Source organism: Vicia villosa, linkage group LG5 (genome assembly GCF_029867415.1).
Source record: "Vicia villosa cultivar HV-30 ecotype Madison, WI linkage group LG5, Vvil1.0, whole genome shotgun sequence".
NCBI lineage: Eukaryota > Viridiplantae > Streptophyta > Magnoliopsida > Fabales > Fabaceae > Vicia > Vicia villosa.
The window spans coordinates 84,526,850-84,550,043 of NC_081184.1; the positions used below are offsets into that span (position 1 = coordinate 84,526,850).

The following is a 23,194-nucleotide window of genomic DNA, read 5'->3' on the forward strand; positions in this document are numbered from 1 at the left end:
TTAATAAATGATAGCTACTACAAGGCTATTTATACAAAAGAAAATTTGCCACCTAAGCCCTAACAGACTAAACTTAGTGAACAAGTTTAGGGTACAAACAGTACAATACTAAGAAATACTAAAGTACCCTTACTACTAAACAGCTAAGCTAATGGGACCCAGAAGATAACATCTTCTGGTCAACAACATCTTCTGAGTAACCATCAGAAGATCAGCCCACATCAGAACTTCTGATGCTCATCTTCTGAATAACCATCAGAAGATCAGCCCACATCAGAACTTCTGATGCTCATCTTCTGAATATTGAATTACTTTTCAATACCATCCCTTAATTCATATTCAGCTAGCCAAAATCTACAACACCAACTCCATCCCTCAAACGGATAAGGTGTTCAGTCTTAACATCCTTCATCAGAATATCTGCAAGTTTCTTCTGGTTGCTACAGTGTGCAACTTCTGATACTCCATTTAGAAATGCAGATTTCTCCTTGAAAACCCATCTGACGCTGATGGTTTTCTTCTCCTTTGGAAGCTTAGTTAACTTCCAAGTTTTGTTTCCTTCTAAAGCCTCAAGTTCTTCTTTTATGGCATTCAGCCAACCTTTCTTCTTGAGTGCTTCTTCAATGCCCAATAGTTTAGAATCTCCTTCTGATTCTGGAACCATATTTCCTTCTGGATTTTCTTCGGAAGTTTGACTACCACCAGAAGTTCCACCTTTGTTAACTTCTGGGTCTTGTTCAAAACCACCACCTTTAGAAGTTGGATCATCTTCAAAAGCTCTGCCTTCAGAAGTTCCAACTTCATAATCTTTTCTTTCAGAATCATGACCACCGTCAGAAGTTGGACTACCTTCAGAAGCTCCGCCTTTAGAAGTTCCATCTTCAACGTCATGATTAACACCAGAAACATGATCATCTTTAGAAGCTTGTCCTCCAGAACCTATGTCTTCAGAGTTTTTCCCTTCCAGAAGCATGACCACCACCAGATTCTTGATCATCATCAAAATCTGGATCAGAATCAGATTCACCATCCGACTCATCTTCAGAGTCTCCAGAAGATTCTTCATCTTCTGACTCTAACTCTTCTTCAGAACTTTCAAGTCCTGACTCATCTTCAGAAGCAGAATCTTCTTCAGATTCTGACTCATCTTCTGATTCTCCTTCAGACTCAGAACCACCTTCGGATTCTGACTTGTCTTCAGCTTCAGAGTCATCTTCTAACTCTGACTCATCTTCATAAACCTCAGATTCTGACTTTTCTCCAGAATCTTCAAAGTCATCTTCTGATTCTGAATCATATAAAAATACTCCTTCAGAATATTCAGAGTTATCTTCTTCCCCTTCAGCATCAGAAAATGACAAACTCACAGGTTCCTCATCAGATTCATAAGCCATTAATAGCACAGGTTCATCATCAGAATCTCCTCTGGCTATTTTTGCTTCTTCTTTGTTTGACCAACAATCTTTAGCAAAGTGGCCAAACCTATTACAACAGTAACAATGAACCATTCTCTTGTCATACTTCTCCTTTCCCTTCTGATGTTTCTCCTCATCAGAATAGAAGACTTCTGACTTCTGCGACCTACCATGTTTTTTCAGCTTCTGGTCCTTCTTGACAAAAGAAGCCTAAAGAGCCTGCTCAACTTCTCTCTCAGAAGTTCTTTCAGTCAGACGCAACTCTTGCGCCTCTAGACTACATTGCAGCTCTTCTATTCTCATGGTGTCCAGATCTTTAGAATGTTCAATGGCTACAACAATGTAATCAAATGGAGGGGTCAATGATCTCAATACCTTCTCTATTATTACTTGTTCAAAAAGAGTTTCTCCACAAACCTTCATCTCATTAGTGATCAAAATCACTAGAGATATACTCAGAGACTTTCTCATTGTTCTTCATGTTGAGATTCTCATATTGCTTTCTCAGGGATTGAAGCTTCACCTTCTTCACTGATGCGTCACCACCGTAACACCTGACCAGTATATCCCACGCCTCCTTTGACGTCATAGAATCAACAATCTTCTCAAACACATTCACATCCACACACTGATGGATGAAGAACAACGCCTTTTGATCTCTCTTCCTCGTTTCTCTCTGCGCATCCTTTTGTTCTTCCATTGCATCCGATGCAACCGGAACATATCCTTCAGTGACAAGATCTAAAACATCTTGAGCACCAAATAATACACGCATTTGAATCATCCATCTATTCCAGTTTTTACCATCAAGAACTAGAAGTTTGGTATTCAAGTTGCTTCCACTCATCTTTAAACTTGTGCAGACAAAAACATATTTCACTCACACTCACACAGTGTTTCCCAACCCACAAACAACCAAGAAAAATGTGATTCAACACAACTTTGTTTCCCTGAAACAAAATCAAGCACACAGTCACACAAACTCACGTTCACTCGTGTTTCCCTGTGTTTGGAACTGGAGCTCTAGATACCAATTGTTGGTGCACAATGAATAAAGATGATGACAAAGAGAATGAACAAAAGGAATAACGGCGCAAAGATTAATGAGAGAGAATAAAGTTGTTGTTCTTAATAAATGATAGCTACTACAAGGCTATTTATAAAAAGAAAATTTGCCACCTAAGCCCTAACAGACTAAACTTAGTGAACAAGTTTAGGGTACAAACAGTACAATACTAAGAAATACTAAAGTACCCTTACTACTAAACAGCTAAGCTAATGTGACCCAGAAGATAATATCTTCTGGTCAACAACATCTTCTGAGTAACCATCAGAAGATCAGCCCACATCAGAACTTCTGATGCTCATCTTCTGAATAACCATCAGAAGATCAGCCCACATCAGAACTTCTGATGCTCATCTTCTGAATATTAAATTACTCTTCAATAATTAGATGATAATGAATTAACTAACCAACAATTTGGTAATTTATTCAATTGGATTCAAACACAAACATTTGAACACAGTTTGATTAATTAATAAAATAATCTAAAATTACAGTTTTCCAAAATAATCAGGAATAAAAGTTTAGCATAGTAGATATATAGCACATACTTAAACTTAAATATTAAAATGGTGGCTACAAGAAACAAACCAATCACATACAAACTAGAAAACGATTAAAACTTAAGAACATGCTTATTCAATACATAAATTAAAAGTGATGAGGAATAAAGAAAGTTACACCGAGATTTAAACTAATTAGGTGAGTCTTCCTTGATTGCACCTAGGTCTTCCACTAATACAAATTTTACCGGCGTCTTTTGATACAATAAATAATCATAAAAAAATTGAAAAACTTAAAACCAACTACTATATGCAACACAAATTTAAATCTTGATCTTTAATATTGAATCAAAGCACCTTTTTCATAACCAAAACACTTCATGATTTTTTTCCGCGACAATCTTCATTTGATCCTACTAAAATGACCTTTTTCAAGTCTTTGAACATATTGAAGAAGATAAAAACTCTAAGACCGCTTGAAGAGGAAACTCTATTTTTCACTAGATGTCAATCTCAAAAAATCACAATCACAATCTAATTCTTCAATTTGAAAACAAATAATTTACACAAGAACAATTGAACACCTAATAAATCATCTCACAACTACAACTCACACTTTGTCTTTGAGTTGACCCTTTTAAAATAATTGTATATTTTTAAAATTATTTTGTAAAATATTTTAAAGTTTATAAATTGGTTAAAAAAATTTATTGACACTATTGAGTAAATAATTTCAATTTTTCTTTATATATATATATATATATATATATATATATATATATATATATATATATATATATATATATATATATATATATATATATATATATATACCCTTGCAAGAATATATATTTCAGTTGATAAAAAATAAAATTAATATTTATATTTTTAAAATTTTAATAATTATTTTATTTTTAAATATTCTAATTTTTAATATTTTATAAAGTTGAAATTTTTCTTTATGGCCATCATACATATTTTTTAATATTTTTATTTATACTTTGTTATATTTAATTTTTTATTTTAAATTATATTTTATAGGGGTAAATTAGTAAATCATTTTCTTATCCTACCTTATCGGATTCTAACGCAGCTCATATTCAGGATAAGAATTTAAACTAATGAGGCAGAATAGAATAAGTTTCAAGATTAACTTATTCTATCTTGTTGTGTCAGCAAACACTAGATTGAGATATATATGATACATATATCATACCTTGTCACTTATCCTGCGCACCAAACGGGTCCTATATGTATTAGAGATAAAGCACTAAACCATAATCAAGTCAATAGCATAACTAATTACTCGAATCTAGTGACAGAATGATTTGAATCAAGATGAGAAAATAAAAAAATTCTTGTTTGATTCAAGTCATGACTTGAGTCAAGTGATTCGAGTCAAGTCAATCTATCACTCGAGTCACATTTCCTGAATTGAATTCAAAAATGAAAAACTCTTTCATGATTCCAGTCAAACAAAATTGTGATTCGAGTCAAGATACCTTATGCTTCCAGTCATGTAAGAGCTTGATTCGAGTTGTACTTTCAGTGCTGAATTCCAATTTTTACAACTTGTTTATGATTCAAGTCCAGCCATTTTTTTACTCGAGTTAAGAATGTATCTAACTTGAATCATGTCTGCATGAGTTTTTTTATTTAAATTACAAGCTTTCTGACTTGAATTATTTCACATTGACTTTTAATCAAAAGTCTAATTTATGCACGCAAAATAATTATAGATGAAATATATCAAATCTAAAAAATATTGGAAGAACTAATAATTAGTGACTCAATTACTATTAGTAATATAATTAAAGAGACAAACTACAAAACTCTAAAAACTCATTGGAGTAATTTAAGTATCTATTTTTTCTAATCTCCTCTCAAAGCTCTACTCTTCCAAACAAAATCAAACAAAATAAAGGGTTTAAACCTAAGCCGAGTTTAGTGCTTTGACCCTTAATTGCTAGGAAACATCAAAGCAATTTCTTTTTTTATTCAACTAATAGTGGGCTGGTGAAAAGTATCAATTAACCCACTTAGATGACTCCACTTTCTTTGCAGCTGAAAAATATACAACAAAACATGTGCCATACATAGATTGACAAAATTAAAATATCACACCTTTGTGTGTAAAATAATCTTATTTGTTTAAGAGGGAATATATCATGATAAGTGGTTAATGAAATCAAGTTTCTAATCATGATAACGACCGAAAGGTTTTCCTTACCTATCTTCCGTAGTGTACTTGGAGTACTAGATCTACAGTGCATGCACATATTTAACTTTATCTTTATTTTTAAAAGAAAATAATAATCAATTCTATATAGTCCTTATAAAAAACATTGTTTAAATTTTAAATTTTCATAATAACTACTTTTTTTATCACAACTAATTTTTTTTAAGTGATTTGAGATTCCGCAGCTCACTAGAGTCTAGGGTGTAAGCAGAATATTTATCACAATATCTCAATCCATTTATTGATACTCTTATATATTTGGCTCAATTACATTAGGTTAAATTATTCCCAAGGTCCTTTAAGTTATTTAATTATAACAGTTTGGTCCTTCATATTATTTTTGCTACAACTAAGTCCTATATGTTATCAAATGTGTGCACCATTATCCTTTTTTAACCGAGAAAATGTGATAATTGTGGATGCAACTATTTTGAGAGATGTAAAAATGATGAAGTGCTTTCAAAATCACAACAATCAACATTTCTAAATGATTAAAATGAGAGAAAAAGGAGACAGTTATCACCTAAAAGGACCAAGTTGTTACAAAAGAAACTTGAAGGACCAAACTGTTACAATTAAATAACTTAAAGGACCATGGGAGTAATTTAACATTTACATTAACATCCATTATTTTTGAAGGTACACATTAGGAAGCATATTTTTTTGCCAAAATTTTATTTTTTTTCGGAGCTACATCTACGGAAGTACTTTAAAATGGTAAACGTTAAAAAAACTCTAAAAATATAGATGTACTTACGCAACATTCTGTTATATTTTAAACCAACTTTGTTTCACTTCAAATCTCCAATTTTTTTTTCAACGACAGAATAATACAGCAAAAAAAATACATAAACTAGTGTGCCATCAACTCAATGTTATATGGTATATCAAATAATACACCGTGTACATCATCCAACGTGTGATATGACATATACATAATCAAAATAAAGTACATCAATGTAATAAAAATACAGACATCAAAATAATCAACAAGATCACTACTGTGTGTGTCATCCAATGGCTCCTCTGCCTCTACCGTCTACTACCCCACCTGTCCTGACACGATGTCTACGGTACACTAGTGTCCCCTATGCCACCTCCATGATATCATTCGGTATACGCTTGACACCAGACCCCTCAGGGGAGAAACCACCCTCAATGCCTGCTCGCGCTATATCAATTATCTGACGACAGCCATGAAGCACATCCTAAGTGTGGTCTATCTAAGACTGTTGCTCCTATAATATCGCCTGATGAGCTGGTATGGACGGTGATCCTGCTGCAGTGTGGACCATGTAGGGGTGTGACAGAGTGAATAACCAATTGATGTACCCATCGGTACAACTCTAGTCTGACTTTGTTCTGGTTGCCCGTGCCTCGTTCGTAACCAGGTGCTGCTCATAGTCTGCAAAGATCTCATCTATTTGTCGACAAGTTAATCGAGAGGAGCCGAGACCGATGGGCGGAAAGCTATTGTGTTATAGTATCCCTCAGTTGTACTCATGGATCCGTGCGGGGTCCAAAAAGTACCTGAGATAAGCGACATCCGTATACGTGGAGCTCGTGTCTACAAATAGCTGAGTGCCAATCAAAAATAAAAAGTAACACCTAAGCACCAGTTGTCTCTGTATCTCCACCTTAACTGGGTCACTAATAGCATGTCATGCCGCAGCTAGCTCCTCATCATATCTCCGCATCAAGAAATAAAACCTCACGTGTGCGTTGCGGGTCTTATCCACCTCTTCTAGCGCATCGAGTGTATTAGCCTCAAGCTCCTCAACCATAAGCTCTCTCACTTACTCCTTTGTCATCCTACCTTGATGGAGGAGGACACCCGTAATAGGTATATGCAATAAGCATGAGACGTTGTCCAAGGTAATAGCAATCTCACCATGAGGTAGATGGAAGGATGACGTCTCTAGGTGTCATCTCTCTGTAAAGGCCACGAGCATTCCGTTGTGGATAGTGGTGTACCCAATCTGACATAGGGCCTTCAGACTAGATGCTGCGAGGACATCCTGGAACCACGACTCCTTAGGCTGCTTTGGAGATAATATCTTCCTCCCGTGGTTAGAGAATTTCTAGGCCGCATTATCCTGAAAATTTCCAATGAAAACATTATTAATAACAAGAAATGTTAGAAATAATAAATTTCCAATGAGGACAAAAATAATAATTTTAAGCAATGTTACCTCTCCATCCCAGACATGTCTGGCAATATGATCAGCGTACCCTATCAACAAAGACAAATCAGAGGGACCCCCTAGGTAACCCTCAGGCACGTCAGCATCCTCATGCAGTGGGTCTACACCATCTGGAGGTGGCTTAGGAGAACCAACATCGGTTGGAGGTGGCACAGGAGAAGCAGACTCACATGGAGGTGGCACAAAAATATCCCGACGACGTCTGCGAGAGGAGGGCGCCGAGGATGTACCCTCACCATCATCCTGACGCCTCCTGGATGAAGAAGTAGAAATGGAAGGCATGTTTACACTGAGCTGCAAAGTAGTCTGCGACATGACCTCAATTAAGGCCTCTGTTACAAATTAGATACAATTAAGTTATACAAAAAAAAATGAAAAAAAAAACAAATTTAACTCCGTAGATGCAAATGTGGAAAAATTTCGTAGATACAACTACGAAAACACCTAACGTTTAATTGTTCCTTAGATGCATGTTGAATGCAGTATAGGGCAAGCAACAAACAAGATTTGGAAATATTGATCCAGGAATTATCGTCCACAGAGATGGAGAGATGCCATTCAACAGTTTCTACGGTTTCGAGCTTGGGTTTGAATGAGCAAAAAGTAAACAAAGATATAGACAGGAAAGAATAACAAACACATTCTTAGAAGAGAAAGAACTTATCAGGAATGTAAATATATTCACTCTTCACAAACATACACTTACCAACCCATTATATTCAACCTACGATACTCGTCTATGTCATCACGTATCTCTCACATAAGCGTCCATCTCTGGAGCACAAACGAGATCATCTCACAACTAAGGTTATCTCTAACGCGAAGTCGCGAGAACATCCGTATTCTCGCGTCGGCGATCTCTCGCGCGCCGCTCAAACACGAAAGCATTAAGAACAGATACCCACGGTGAATGCTAGCTCTAAATCTATCTCTAGAGTTCAGAACCAACAGATAATCATCCTAGATAAAGATTCAAGAAGTTTATCTCTAAATCACCCCAACTCCTCAGCATAGAGCAAAAATCCAGGATAACATCAACACAGATTCGTAAAGCAAGTTAAATATAACATTATAATCGGTAAATATACATAAGATTCAAGTAAATATACAAACAAACCCAACCAAAGAGAAATACACAAAGAAGAAGAGAAATGAACCGAAGATCTCCCGGTTTGTCAGCTCCGTTCGACGCTCAATCCACCCCCGATCATCCTTATGCAACCTCCGAAGTTGTTTTCTAAGCTAATTTTGATCTAAGAATGAAGTTGATGGTGTTGGGACTCAAAAATACCCAACCCATGACCTAAAAATGTGATTTTGGCCCCTTTTAACGAGCTGCTGTCTTAGCAGGTCCGCTTAGCGGACCCCCTCTGCTCAGCGGACTCAAAATTGCTTCCAGACGCTGATTTGCTCCGCTGGAGCTCCGCTCAGTGGACCCCCTCCGCTTAGCGGAGTCTGCTAAAAATCAGATTTTGTTTTCGCCATAACTCGAGAACCGTAACTCCGAATTGCGCCCGGTTCGAAGCGTTGGAAAGGTTATTCAATGCTCTATCCAATAATGAATGAATGGAAACCAAAATGATGATTTTGGTCATCCTTATTTTGAGTCTTTGGAAGTCCGCTTGACGGTGGCTAAGCGGGCTTTCACCAAAATTACAAAATCGAAGTCGTGCCTTTGACACTTTATTCCTCAAGGCTCCAATAAGCATGAATACCTATAAAAACAAAGGAAAAACTATCAAATGGTATAAAAGTATATGAAAATACAACTATTCACAAAGTATACGTATTTATATACAAAACGGGGAATTATTCAAACGGTATTAACAAAAGTATCGATAAATGCCACTATTTACATACACAAAATAAGTACATTTTGGCACTTATCAAACTCTCCCCAACTTGAAACTTTGTTTGTCCTCAAACAATGTCAAATAAATCAAAGAATTGAAAGTAATAAACCAAAGAATTGTGAATCAACAAGTTTTGAAAACCAAAAACAAATGTATGGCTCAACACAAAAACGTATAAACAAAGTAAATACTTACCACTATCCTACAACGACAACATGTAAACAAAACGAATCCTAAGCACAAAAAGCATACAAAACATTATAACACAATACATGCTCACTTCATGAATCACACCTAGCAAAAATTCATCAATGGATGAAGAACACACAAAGGTGAAGGACTTTTAACACTCATCCAACAATCTTGCAAACAAAAGATTAAATTATGCATTCATCCAAAAATCACATTGAAGATATAAAAGCAAGAATCACAAGGGCTTTTCAAGGTTGTAAGGTGGCTTGGTTAACAAACAAGGGATAAGTCCTAAGGCTAATCGAAACAAAAACTTGCCTAAACCTAAGAGAGTGATCAATCCACCAAAGATTCAAACAACAAAAAATTCCGATTAAACTTCTTCCTTAACCACAAGTTTCTCAAACCAATCACAATACTTATTAGCACAATTATTCACTTCTCTTTTCTTTTTCTTTTTCAAAACTTTTTCTCTTTTTTTTTCTTTTTTTTTTCTTTCTTTTCACTTTTTTTTCTTTCTTTTCAACCTCATAGCAACAACCAAATAAGTAGCAACCATTTCTCTTCCCAACTTGAATTCAACCACATCACCATGTGAATACTCCTTACTTTCTAAGGCAAGGTAAAAATTCATACCAAAAATCATGGTTGAGGGTTCAAGAAAAAAAAGAATCAATCATCCATGCAAAAATGAGAATTAAACACTCAAAGATAAGCATTTAGCAAAAACAACATGGACATTGACAAAAAGGCTCAAAAGGGTTAACAAATGATCACACACTCACAAGGTGAATTTACTATTTGGTTATGGTAGTTGTGCTCAAAATGAAACAAAATGCCTTGATCCTTTTCATGCTTTCATAAAATCAACATAAACAAAAGATTAAGCATAATAAAATCTAGTTAAAACAAAGATTGTGGCCTCCAGCATATATGAACAATGGAAAGCTTCCTCACATTTATGGTTTGGGAACTAAAGTGATTCAATCAACAAGCAAGTAATGCAAAAGAATGAATGGTATGGTAATTGTACAAATGAAAAGTTTCCTAAACATGTTATGCTATAGAAAGCGATAAATGAGTACCTTGAATGATACAACTTCAAAAACAATATCCTACCATACATCCGCAAGTTGAAACACTCAAGCTTTGGAAAATCTCCTCAAAAATCTTCGAATCACCGAACAAAATTTGAGTACAAACAACCAACAAAAGAATTAGAAAAAGAAAACTAATATATAATACTAATTAGCCTTGGTGAAAGTGGGAAAAATGAGTGAACCAAGTGGAATGGGAACCCCACTGGTACAAAGCAGAAAAACAAAATTCTGCTATGCTCGCTTAGCGGAGCTGAGCTCGCTTAGCGGGCACATCAGAACTCAGAAAAATCAGAATTGCACCAGCTGTTCCAATCACACACCACTTCACCTAATTTCCTCTTAAACAAAAATATAAACAACATTTACAACCGTTGGGGTGTCTCCCAACAAGCGCTTGTTTTACGTCGTTAGCTCGACGCCTTTATTGTTTCGTTGTTTGGAAAGTAGCTTCCTCTCGTCATGTCATGGTGACGTCTCACCGTACAAGCCTAAAGAAAGTGTCCTAACCAACCACTCAACAAACGTTACGGGTACAAATATATACAATGATTAAACGAACATAAAGGAAAACACAAGTATACAAATATGTACATGAACAAACACATATATACAAACATGAAACACATTTAACTATTAACATACACAAAGAGAAATTTGGTGAATGTTGGATGCACGTGTTGAAAAATGAAGATTTGTAAGTAGAGAGCTAATCCGAGATCAACATGTTTCACCAACATTCACCAACAAAAGTATACTTGTATGTAACATATACAAGTAAAACTATATGGTGAACATAAACAAGTAAACATGTACAAGTAAATATATACACTTGAAACTATACAATATATACGTTATATACAAAGCTCAAAACCACGAAAACTATTGCGATGCAATTCACAACCATCCCCGGCAACGGCGCCATTTTGTTGAATGCAGTATAGGGCAAGCAACAAACAAGATTTGGAAATATTGATCCAGGAATTATCGTCCACAGAGATGGAGAGATGCCATTCAACAGTTTCTACGGTTTCGAGCTTGGGTTTGAATGAGCAAAAAGTAAACAAAGATATAGACAGGAAAGAATAACAAACACATTCTTAGAAGAGAAAGAACTTATCAGGAATGTAAATATATTCACTCTTCACAAACATACACTTACCAACCCATTATATTCAACCTACGATACTCGTCTATGTCATCACGTATCTCTCACATAAGCGTCCATCTCTGGAGCACAAACGAGATCATCTCACAACTAAGGTTATCTCTAACGCGAAGTCGCGAGAACATCCGTATTCTCGCGTCGGCGATCTCTCGCGCGCCGCTCAAACACGAAAGCATTAAGAACAGATACCCACGGTGAATGCTAGCTCTAAATCTATCTCTAGAGTTCAGAACCAACAGATAATCATCCTAGATAAAGATTCAAGAAGTTTATCTCTAAATCACCCCAAATCCTCAGCATAGAGCAAAAATCCAGGATAACATCAACACAGATTCGTAAAGCAAGTTAAATATAACATTATAATCGGTAAATATACATAAGATTCAAGTAAATATACAAACAAACCCAACCAAAGAGAAATACACAAAAAAGAAGAGAAATGAACCGAAGATCTCCCGGTTTGTCAGCTCCGTTCGACGCTCAATCCACCCCCGATCATCCTTATGCAACCTCCGAAGTTGTTTTCTAAGCTAATTTTGATCTAAGAATGAAGTTGATGGTGTTGGGACTCAAAAATACCCAACCCATGACCTAAAAATGTGACTTTGGCCCCTTTTAACGAGCTGCTGTCTTAGCAGGTCCGCTTAGCGGACCCCCTCCGCTCAGCGGACTCAAAATTGCTTCCAGACGCTGATTTGCTCCGCTGGAGCTCCGCTCAGCGGACCCCCTCCGCTTAGCGGAGTCTGCTAAAAATCAGATTTTGTTTTCGCCATAACTCGAGAACCGTAACTCCGAATTGCGCCCGGTTCGAAGCGTTGGAAAGGTTATTCAATGCTCTATCCAATAATGAATGAATGGAAACCAAAATGATGATTTTGGTCATCCTTATTTTGAGTCTTTGGAAGTCCGCTTGACGGTGGCTAAGCGGGCTTTCACCAAAATTACGAAATCGAAGCCGTGCCTTTGACACTTTATTCCTCAAGGCTCCAATAAGCATGAATACCTATAAAAACAAAGGAAAAACTATCAAATGGTATAAAAGTATATGAAAATACAACTATTCACAAAGTATACGTATTTATATACAAAACGGGGAATTATTGAAACGGTATTAACAAAAGTATCGATAAATGCCTCTATTTACATACACAAAATAAGTACATTTTGGCACTTATCAATGCACCTACAGAATGTTCTACAACTTCCAAAACGCAACAATGGCGTATTTATTGTTCATTACCTTGCAAATCCAAATTTTGAGCCCTTGGTTGTCCATTTTACACAAGAAACAATATCTACATTGTCTCTAAACTATGTTTCTAACACTATCTAATGATTTATACACCTAAAAGTGTATTCTAACTCTATTACGGGAAATACTCGAAAATAACTCGGAAACTATTAAATTGAACTTCGAACAAGTTGGAGTGTGTTGATCGTTGATGTTGATATTCCCTATCGAACTCGAGAGAAAAATAACAACTTTGGTGGAAGGAAGATTTTTTGAGGTTGAGAGAGTTTTGTGAAAATGAAAAGTTTTGTGAATGAGGGAGAAGAAGAGTCTGACGCGATTTTAACATCAAAAGTTTCCATAGATACATGACAGGAAAACTCCCGTAGGTGTATCTACGGAATAAACCAACGTTAAGTAAAAAAAAGGTGCGTCCGGAGATACATCTACGGAAACATGGGGTACTATTGGAAACGCACATGGTCCCTAAGATCCCCAAGGGGTGGGATAAGAGATTCTCATATATATAATTGAAGATTCAATCAAATCAAACCAAATTAAAAAAAAAATCAAACCAAATTAAAAAAAAATCAAACCAAATTAAAAAAAATCAATAATTTTTTTGTTTGTTTCAAAAACCGAACCGAATCAACATAAATGAAATTAGTTTGTTTCGCTTCTGTATTTTTATTTTTAAAAAACATGGAAGTGATGAACCGAACCAATGTGTGGAATCATCTCATGTTTTCATATCATGAATAGCCTGTTCAACACAACACAAACACAACACAACATGTGTGTTTCAACACAACACAAACACAACACAACATGTGTGTGTGTGTGTGTGTGAGAAGAAATTAATCCGAGAAGTACAGAGACACGGAAAGACAATCAAGCTAACTAAAGAAAGGAAAAATAAAAGGCACGCTACAAAGGAACTATGAAAGGAAGACATCTCCAATGATGCATCCATTATATGCAACACCATCCAACTGATTACCTGACTAGAAGTTATACCGCGAGACCCACCATCAACAATCCAAAAAAGCCACAGTAACACCAAGGGTACTGAACCACTCCAAAATTAGTTAGAACACTTAATCTGCCAGAGGTTTAGGCATATGATAAGGATCTAAAGCTACTCAGAGAAGGAGAATGAATTCAAGGTTAACTTGCTGAGAAACCAATGCCAAGCTAAACAAATTTTTTTCAACCTCTTTCAAATTTGTTGACAAACCAGAAAACAACTTATCACTATGCATAGACCCAGATAGTCCAACCCACTGTGTACCAAATCATGACAAAACCTTCCCTATATTTGAACTTAATTCCTAAAGATAAGAAAAACTAAAAAAGAACCATACACTCACTTGGAAGAGTTGATTGCTCCCATAACTACTTAAAGATAATATACCAGACACTAGAGACTAAATTACATGTAACAAAAGAGATGAGAAGCACATTCCATTATGACCCCACATAAGATACAAGAGTTATAATCAAGGTCATTATGATTTTCCGCTTGAACAAATTCTCTCTAGAAGGGAACTTGTCCGAGATAAGTTGCCAGAATACCCCCACCTTAGAGGGGGCCATCTATTCCTAATAAGAAGAGAGAAGGATTTAACCTAACTAATGGGGTCTTAGAGAGAGAGGTTAGGTCCACTTGGGTTTTGTAAGCAGACACGACAAAATAAATTCTATCTTTAGTATGCTTCCAAATCCTTCTATCGCACTCTTTAAAAAATTTGAACTCTTGAAGGATCGAAAAGACATCAGATACCAAAGGTTCTTCATGAACGAAGAATGGTTTCCTCCAACTAAGGTCGCACGAGATCCTACCTTTAACCTATCTCCCAATCTCTCTCACATATCCCTCTTGAATTTATGAGATGGTAAAAAGTCTTTGAAACCTCGTCTTAAGAGGTATAGACCCTATCCAAGGATCCTTCCAAAATGAGGTCAGATGACCGAACCCCTCCTTCTTAATAAGCCTTATCTCAAACCAATTCGAAGGATCCTCCTTTTTGAAAACGAGAAGGGTCATTCGATTCCACCAAGAGGAAAAAAATTGAACGCCCACAGACATACCCCCCCATACAAATGAGACAAAAGACGTACCATACCAGGCGTAAAAGATATCAAACCAATTCCTAAACGCACCTGCTAAGAGTCTCCATCTCCATTAGGCTAAAATGGATAAATTAACCAACCAGAGATCTCTAACACCAACCCTCCAATCTTTTTAGGTTTACACACATCAAATCACCTCACCTAAGAAATCTTGGACTCCCCTTTAACACCTCCCAAAAGAAACCTCCTCTAAATCTGATGCAGTTAAAATCACGAAGAACTAGTAAGCACTAAGCTTACAATGAAAAACACAAGTTTGCAAGTGACAAGCCTGTCAGATAAAACTATGGAATCCACCTAAAAGAGAAAACTTTCAAATGTTATTATTATAAAACATAACTGACAACCAGGTTCCAAAAGTGTTTAAATCCTGAAAAGAAACCGCAATGCTAAAAATATTCAAAAACAAAAATAAAACAAAAATTGCTAAAATTGTGAAAAATTAAAACATAAATTGTTAAAATTATGGAATATATTAAAATGCTGTTTTCGAGCCTGAAACGAACTCGAATGACTTAAAAAATCCATATATCACGACAAAGTCGTGATTGGACTCATGAGTCGATTCCACATTTTCACAAGCATTTTAAAAAAAATATAGGAAGAACACAAGGAGAGCATTGAACACATAATTGAAGAAAATAACTCTTCCCCATAGCCTAATATACCTATAATCCCAAAAATGAAGTCTTTTCCTCATAAGATTAACTAAATTACTTCCAGAGAAGGTTTTTTTTTGGTGAGTTGGGATTCAGCTGCTCACCAGAGTATATAAAATCTCAAATTTCAAAGACCTTTTTATAAATGTACCTACTTATTATTCACCAAATAAATTCTTACATCCACAGCGAAAGTTTAACCCATAAATATACTTACATATTATTCGCCAAATAAATTCTTACATAGACAACGAAAGTTTAATCCACAATCTTTCGAGTTATCCAACTTGTTTTCGAGCCAACCTTCATTGATTCATAATAATTATAGATATCATTTATTCCTTTCGAGCAAACCTTATTTTTAAAATATTAAAGTGAATTAAAATTTAGATTGAAATTTTCTTTTAGTTATGAATATTTGCTGTCACTTCTTTTCATAGGTATAAAAGAATTCACAAATTATATATAATATCAAAATATTGCTTACAAAGACATGTGATTATGTGAACACCACATAAGAGAATTTAAATAAAACAACCCTCACTAATAACCATTTAAATTTCAGATTACAAAATGAACATTATTGTAAAACCACATAATGTTAATCAAATGAAAATGTTATTATAAAAAAAACAACAACATTAAATCATGTTTCATGATTAGTTCTAATCCGATGGTTGAAGTCATGAGTCATATACATGTATATCAACAATCAAACTTTGTTACATTTATCACACATTGATTCCTCAACTATAATAACCACATGTGAGTTCTCAATCATAGAATTAGATTCAACACATTCACAAGTTGGAGATTGTGACATTTCTTTAGGTGGTTTTTCATCATCCGAAGTATCAAAATTTAAGAGTGTAGCAAGAACATTAACAGAATCTGCAAGTTCCTTTGTGCAATCAACAACATCAATTAGTAGTGAAGCCACTGTCACAGCTGGTATAACTGATAAGAGATCTGTCTCTTTCCATAAACTTGATTGAAGCAATGAATTTAGGCTTTTCACCGCGGCTTTCGAGTTTGCAATGTGTGTATCATGTGATGATTTCTTTTTCATTGTTTTGATTGACAAACTCAATTGTTTCAATGCCATGCTTGATTCTAAACACATTTCGGTGCATAGTTCTTGGATTGTACTACGAATTTCGGCCGATCCCTACATAAGATACAACAATAAATTGCATCGAATTAATTAACGCGTGTTAAACATTTTCTCCATATGTTCCATATGAGAAAATGTAATTACGGTTTAATATTAGATTTTAAAGTATGTTTTACATCAGAAGAGATGCGTCTGATGTTAGCCTAATGATCTAAGCTATTGATTGTGAAAAAATTGTGACCGGGCAGACGCTTTAAATTTAAGATTTAATTTTATAAATTTATATTTTAGATTTTTAGTATAAGATATATACTTTGATATCTGAATTGAGTTGTTCCTTTAGAGCTTCCATTCGATAAGCGCATTGGCGAGAAAGTGCGCCGATTTTGAGATATTGACTCCATGGATGACGGAATTTGAACTTGCCATGACCTGGTTCCCACCTTGCAAAATTGGCCTATATACAAAGTATTAGACATTTACCTTAAAAAATTTTTAACTGAAGAAAAATATGTGACAATAACTTAAATTACCTACCAAAGACTCTTCACTACTTTTAGCATTGAGAATGCTTTTATAACCTTCAAGAAAAGACTTTATCTCTTTAGATTCTTCTTCCTTTGTTGTTTTGAAGTACTCTCCAACAAATGCTGCAAAATACATCACAATATAACTCTATTAGATATATTTTCTTTATAAGAAATTGGCTATCCTGCGTACAACCGCAGAGAGTATTGCGTGTCCTAGTCTGGGTTCGAATCCAAAATCTATAGTTAAACTAGAAGAAATCTCTTATCATCTGATCGAAGTGTTCTCAGCTTATTTAATACTAAATTGCGTTCATGACGTGTTATTTTTGGTATAGTAAAATAAAATTTATAATATGATAGACATAAGTTTTTGGAAAAATCTAACCTTCTAAGAAGTCACCAAGTTTTTCCAACTTTTGAGCAATGGAATAGTGCAATTCTTCACCGGCCCAAACAGGACAAACAAAAATAGAAATCATGACACAAGCAGAACCTCCAAGAAAAATAGTAGATAATCTTTTGTGAGCCATTTTCACTACTTCATCATCACGAAATCCAGACACAGATATCAAAGAGAATGTCAAGATAAATATTAGCATCCCATAATCATATCTTGTTTTCACTTTGGGAAAGAACCTTATGAATGATGCTATAGCAGCTGCAAAAACAACAAATAAAAACATTATGTTAGTTTATTCTCATTAATTTTTATTTATTTTTCTACATCTCTATTTGTTTTTTTGGTTGGTTTACCTTGTAGGAATACAAAGAATCCAATTAGAATAGGTTCTCCTGTCTCTCCTGAGAAGCTAGCTAAGTAATGAGCACCAACACCTAAAGCACCTGCTGCCAATGTTGCCATTGTCCTATTCAAACCTTTACCTAAGGTAGCTCCTAAAAATTTCACATATTGTATAATATATAGTTAGTAATTAGTTCAATAAATTTAATTTATATAAAACTTTGTCCTACGGTGATCTGCAAATCCTATGTCAACTGACAGAAGTCAATATTGTTAGATTGGACACCAACAACAGAGTTTGAACTATGATACTACAAGATTAGTGTATGTGAATTCTTAATGGTTAGGACCACTTCGTCTGCTGACGAAAAGTGTACTATGGTGTAAAAGATGAAATAAAAATGTGATTATGCAAACTCACCAACTGTGTATTCAAAGACTACAACAACAGTCATGACAGCCCACATTGCTGAAAGACCAAAATTCTCATAAAGTGGTTGATAGTAGTAAAATAGAGACACCAAAGAGATTGCAAGACCAACTTTTAGTGAGTGAATCACTTTTCTTGGATCATCTTGTGCTATCTCTTTTGCCATCCTACAAATGCATAACACTTTCTTCATTACAACCTTTGGCAAAATCATTATCTTTTCCAATCCTTTAACTAGACAACATGATTTCTCTTGGTTTATGTTTGGAGAGACCATGTTGTAGAGAAAATGGTGAGAGGAACAAAAGAATATATTTGAAGATGGTGTGGTAATGCTATGCTTGTACTTGGATTTTCTTGTAGTTTTAGTCACCTTAAATGTTTGTGTATTTATAGGGAGAGTGGTAAGAGAAAGTACCTCATTCAAGTTTTCAAGAATAAATAATTTATTAATTTTTTATTTAACCTTTCATTTCAAGAAGTTAGAAATTTGGAATTCAATTAAAAAATTTTATCCAAAATTTTAGACCAGAAAACTAACATCTTACACTTATTTATCTCAACTAACACATACGAATATGGTCGTTCTATTTATGTTTGTTCTGCAAAAACTTGTAAAAAATGACAGAATGAGATCAGAGAATAGAAGATGCAGGTCTAAAACGAGTATGTCTGACGGGCCGAACATGTTTTGTGTTCCTTAATTCAATCATTTGTTTAATAATGAAATGATATAAATATGGATTAGTGGTATAAATTGTACGGTTAGAGTACAAATACAAAGACATATTTGATTGCTAAAGTGGATTAAACTATATAAGGTGGGAAAAGCTAAGTATTTGTCATGATTCTTTTAATAAAAAACCTGAAATAATGAACTTTGTGCTATACGACAAAAGATGACAATGATGTGCATTTCATGAGACGTGTGTGGATGTTATTACACATTGCAAGTAGCCATAGCCTAGAAGTATTGAAACGTAAAAATCAAAAGGTACATAGAGACAGTTGGCTTTTTTTGGGGTGAAAGTTGAAGGCACTTGGCTATGACAAATTAGGAAAGAAAATAAAAAGTGACAGTGGCAAGTTGGATTTTAATTGAGGTGTAAAAATTGAAATTGTATGATTGGAGTACAGCTAATGGTAACAAGATAAAGCAGTAATGTTTTAGCTGATGATGATTCTAATATGATATGTATTCTGAAATATATTCCATTCTGATACGAGCTGTGTGATCAAGCATAGATGATGATTAGTGGTTAATTTTAACTTTGTGATTGCGTGAGAATGTAATTGCAATCATATCTAAATTTGGAAATAATTGTAAGGGTTGGTTTCTATCCAACTTAAATTCTATGATAAAATTAGATTCTATTGATTTATTCAGTCACTTGCAATTATGTCCCTCTGACTATATATATTGAAATGTCTAGTTTTGGAAAGAATTAATGAGTCTAAAATTATATAAAGTATTTAAATTCTCCAATGCAAAATGCACAGATAAAAAACACTTTAAATTTATATTCGACTTTTGTGTTCTATTATTTTTGTGTTAGTTTGTGAGATGTAGTAAAATATTTTTTTTATAAGTGTGAGTGTAGGTAGGGATGACAAACGAGCATGTCTGTCTCTTTAAGATTTGCTTTGCAAAACTCCGCAAAAAAACGGAGCGAGGCAAAACGGACATAGTTGAGGGTGCGAGCTTAAAACCTTGGCCCGCCCCTTAAAAATGAAGGTGAGTCGGGTAAATTATGTGTTGTAATAATTTTCACATATTATTATTATTTGGTTGTCACTTGACAATGACTGTGGTTTTTTCTCTACTTTTAGAATTTCCACTTTATGTACTTGTTTTGTGATTGTGTTTTATTTTTCTCTCGATCTATTATCAATTTTTTCAACAACTGGTATTAGAGCTTTAGGTTTGATTTGAGTATAGGGGTTGTTCTGTGGTTGCAGCTTTGCCTTATCCTCCCCATCAAAAAAAATGTGGTGTTGTGAAAGAGTTGTTGAGTTGCACTCACAAGTTCTATTGTATAATTTAGAATGAAGAAAATTGATGGAAGATTTTTTTTTTAGGTGTGAAAATTCAAGTCAAAGATATGTTGATACGATTAGAATTACACAAGGTGTTGGTTAGTGGTTAGTACATGAGCATTAAATGACATTGATGTAATGTGAACTATGAGGAGTGATGACACATTGTCATTGCATGTATTTTGTCGAAAAACTGAGAGAAACAAGCCAAAATTGATCAAATTTGAGGAATAATGGCCAAAAAATGACGCCAAAATGACAATGTATGAAGAAATTAGGACTTTGAGAAATTAGGTTGAAAAAAGAGCAAGAGAGCAAGTTTCTGGCAAAAACACGCTTGCCATCGCACGCCATCGAGCGCGATGGGTCCTTTATTTTGGATAATGTCGGCGCGTTCTGGTATGAACTTAAGGCTTTAAAAGGGGAATTTTGGCATCATTTCAAGAGTTCTGCGATTTTAGACTGCAAGTGACGAATTACATCATTGGAAGTGAGATTTTGAGCGCGTTCAAAGCCATTGAAGGCCAGATCTTCTAGGATTTTCTTATGCAACCTTCTTCGTAATATTTGGTATTGTAATTTAATCACTATGAGTAGCTAAATACTCTTAGGTTAGGTTTTATTGGATGAACTTATTTCAAATCTATTGGGACACATGTTTAATTTGATATTGCATGATTAATCTTAGTTATATTTCTACTTAATTATCTTTTTTACTTAACGCAGATCATTTGAGATACTCAGTGTTACCCTAAGAAAATTCCTAGAGGCAAAGCAAGACACGTGTCCTCATCAGAGGACTCCCTCATTCTAACAAGGAACCTGCACAAAAGAGAAACAAAGCAAATATCGGCAGTAGATGATGTCGAAATTGTTAAGAGTCGAAGCAAGAGCAGGAGTCGAACCTGGAGGTTCCATACTTAGCAGATTTTTAGATGAAGCGTTCAATAGTGGGATGCGGTGTCGACGGAAGACAGTTATCAGAAACAAGTGAAGCGCGAGAGTTCAAAATTCAAAGTTTGAAATATTAAGGAAGCGGTTACCAGACAAGAATCGTGTGCCAAAGGCGCCAAACACAAAGAAAGATCCTATGAGGCGGTTGCTGATAATTTAAATATTAGCCGTAGATTGTACTAGGTAGTTACTTCATGTAAAGCCTATAAATAGGCTAGAATAATGTAGAAAAGTGTATTCACTATTATGATCAAACTACTTGCTTACACTCTGCCCATTTTTCGCCCTTCAAGAAACAAGAGTTGCTAAGAGTTCTGATGTATGTGAATCACCATCTTTATGTTCAATGCAATCCTTTTACTTTTTAATCATGTGCTTAGAAGCTTTTATTTGTATTATGTTCTTTAACCAGTATTTATTTTGTCTCTTAATCATCGTTTCAACCAAGTAAACCAAAACTGGTTGGTGTCATTAGAGAACCACCCTTGAGTCGACGCTATCTGGTGGTCACGCAGTAAACACTATGTTAATGTCTCGTCGAAGTGTTTGCCTAAGAAACGGTTTTCTAAGGCTAGTGACAAATACAATTTTTTCCATGCTAACTGTTAGATTCGATCAACAGGTGACTCGTGACCGACGGGGCGAACCTAGACTCAGATTTTGTAGTGTTATGATTATTCTGACCATGACCTTCTGAGGTGACTTGTAACCACCAGATAGCGTCGACTCAAGGGTGGTTCTTTGATGACAACAACCAGTTTCGGTTTAGTTGGTTGAAGCAATGATCAAAAGACAAAATAAATATTAGTTAAAGAACACAATATAAATGAAAGCTTCGAAGCATATGATTAAAAAGTAAAAGGATTGCATTGAAAATAAAGGTGGTGATTCACATACATCATAAATCTTAGCAACTCTTCCTTTCCTTTTTACGTCTTCATCGTTTCTCCTTCAGTTCTCTGCGTCTTCTATTTTTCTCAAACCGTTTCTTCTTCCAAAAGCTTCTTTGTGCAAAAATGGCGACTTCTGCTTCAAACATATCTCCACCCAAGTCTTATGAACTTCTCCTTGTCGATGGCAAGCCCTATGTCCCTAAACCTCCATTCGGCGACGAAAAAGCTAAAATCTGGCAATCTCAGGTACTTATTCCTTTTCATCTTGAAGGTGCCCCCTTATCTTTCTTAGGTCCATTACCCGTCGATGCTCCTTCTGAAATTTATACCACTGATGAAGGCGCTTTCTTCCCCACTAGCAAAGACTCCAGACCTTTAATAACTTCTCCGAGACCCCTCTCTCTGTGCTTTTATGACAGGAATTTTCGAACGGCTCCTCCACTGAAATGCCCTAAGTTTGCTGCCTGGATGGCACGCTTGAAACCCAGCAAGGGCAAACTGTGGGAAGATTTGGGTATCGACACCCTCCTCAACATGTCGCAATAAGGCATTCCTTATTCCCACAGCATGTTGACATCTGCATTTTTCTTCTGGGAAGGTTCAACGAACACCTTCCATACAGGCTGTGGTATGATCACTCCCACTCTTTTGGATGTTGCTGCCATTACAGGTTTAAAACCCACCTGTCCCACGTTTAACCATGTGGATGTCGAAGTGATCCCTGTAAAGTTCGACAT

The 23,194-nt window shown here is 35.2% G+C and overlaps 1 protein-coding gene across 1 annotated transcript; it reads right to left on the minus strand.

The window, feature by feature from the left end:
* Nucleotides 1-16,383: 16,383 nt before the first annotated feature.
* Nucleotides 16,384-18,921, minus strand: LOC131606809 (aluminum-activated malate transporter 2-like). Its single transcript, XM_058878929.1, has 6 exons — nt 18,565-18,921; nt 18,155-18,295; nt 17,787-18,059; nt 17,409-17,521; nt 17,185-17,328; nt 16,384-16,925 (listed from the first exon to the last, which is right to left on the minus strand). The coding sequence occupies exons 1-6, from the start codon at nt 18,848-18,850 to the stop codon at nt 16,470-16,472; spliced, it is 1,413 nt and encodes a 470-aa protein (XP_058734912.1). The 5' UTR covers nt 18,851-18,921; the 3' UTR covers nt 16,384-16,469.
* Between the last annotated feature and the right edge of the window lie 4,273 nt (nt 18,922-23,194).

Bases quoted from the DNA above. Each gene is read 5' to 3' on its own strand.
- LOC131606809 (XM_058878929.1), bottom strand. From the start codon at position 18,850: ATGGTCTCTCCAAACATAAACCAAGAGAAATCATGTTGTCTAGTTAAA. The intron at 18,296-18,564 runs GTGAGTTTGCAT...TGAAATTTTTAG, and splicing joins AGTCTTTGAATACACAGTTG to GAGCTACCTTAGGTAAAGGT. The intron at 16,926-17,184 runs GTATATATCTTA...TATCTTATGTAG, and splicing joins AACTCAATTCAGATATCAAA to GGATCGGCCGAAATTCGTAG.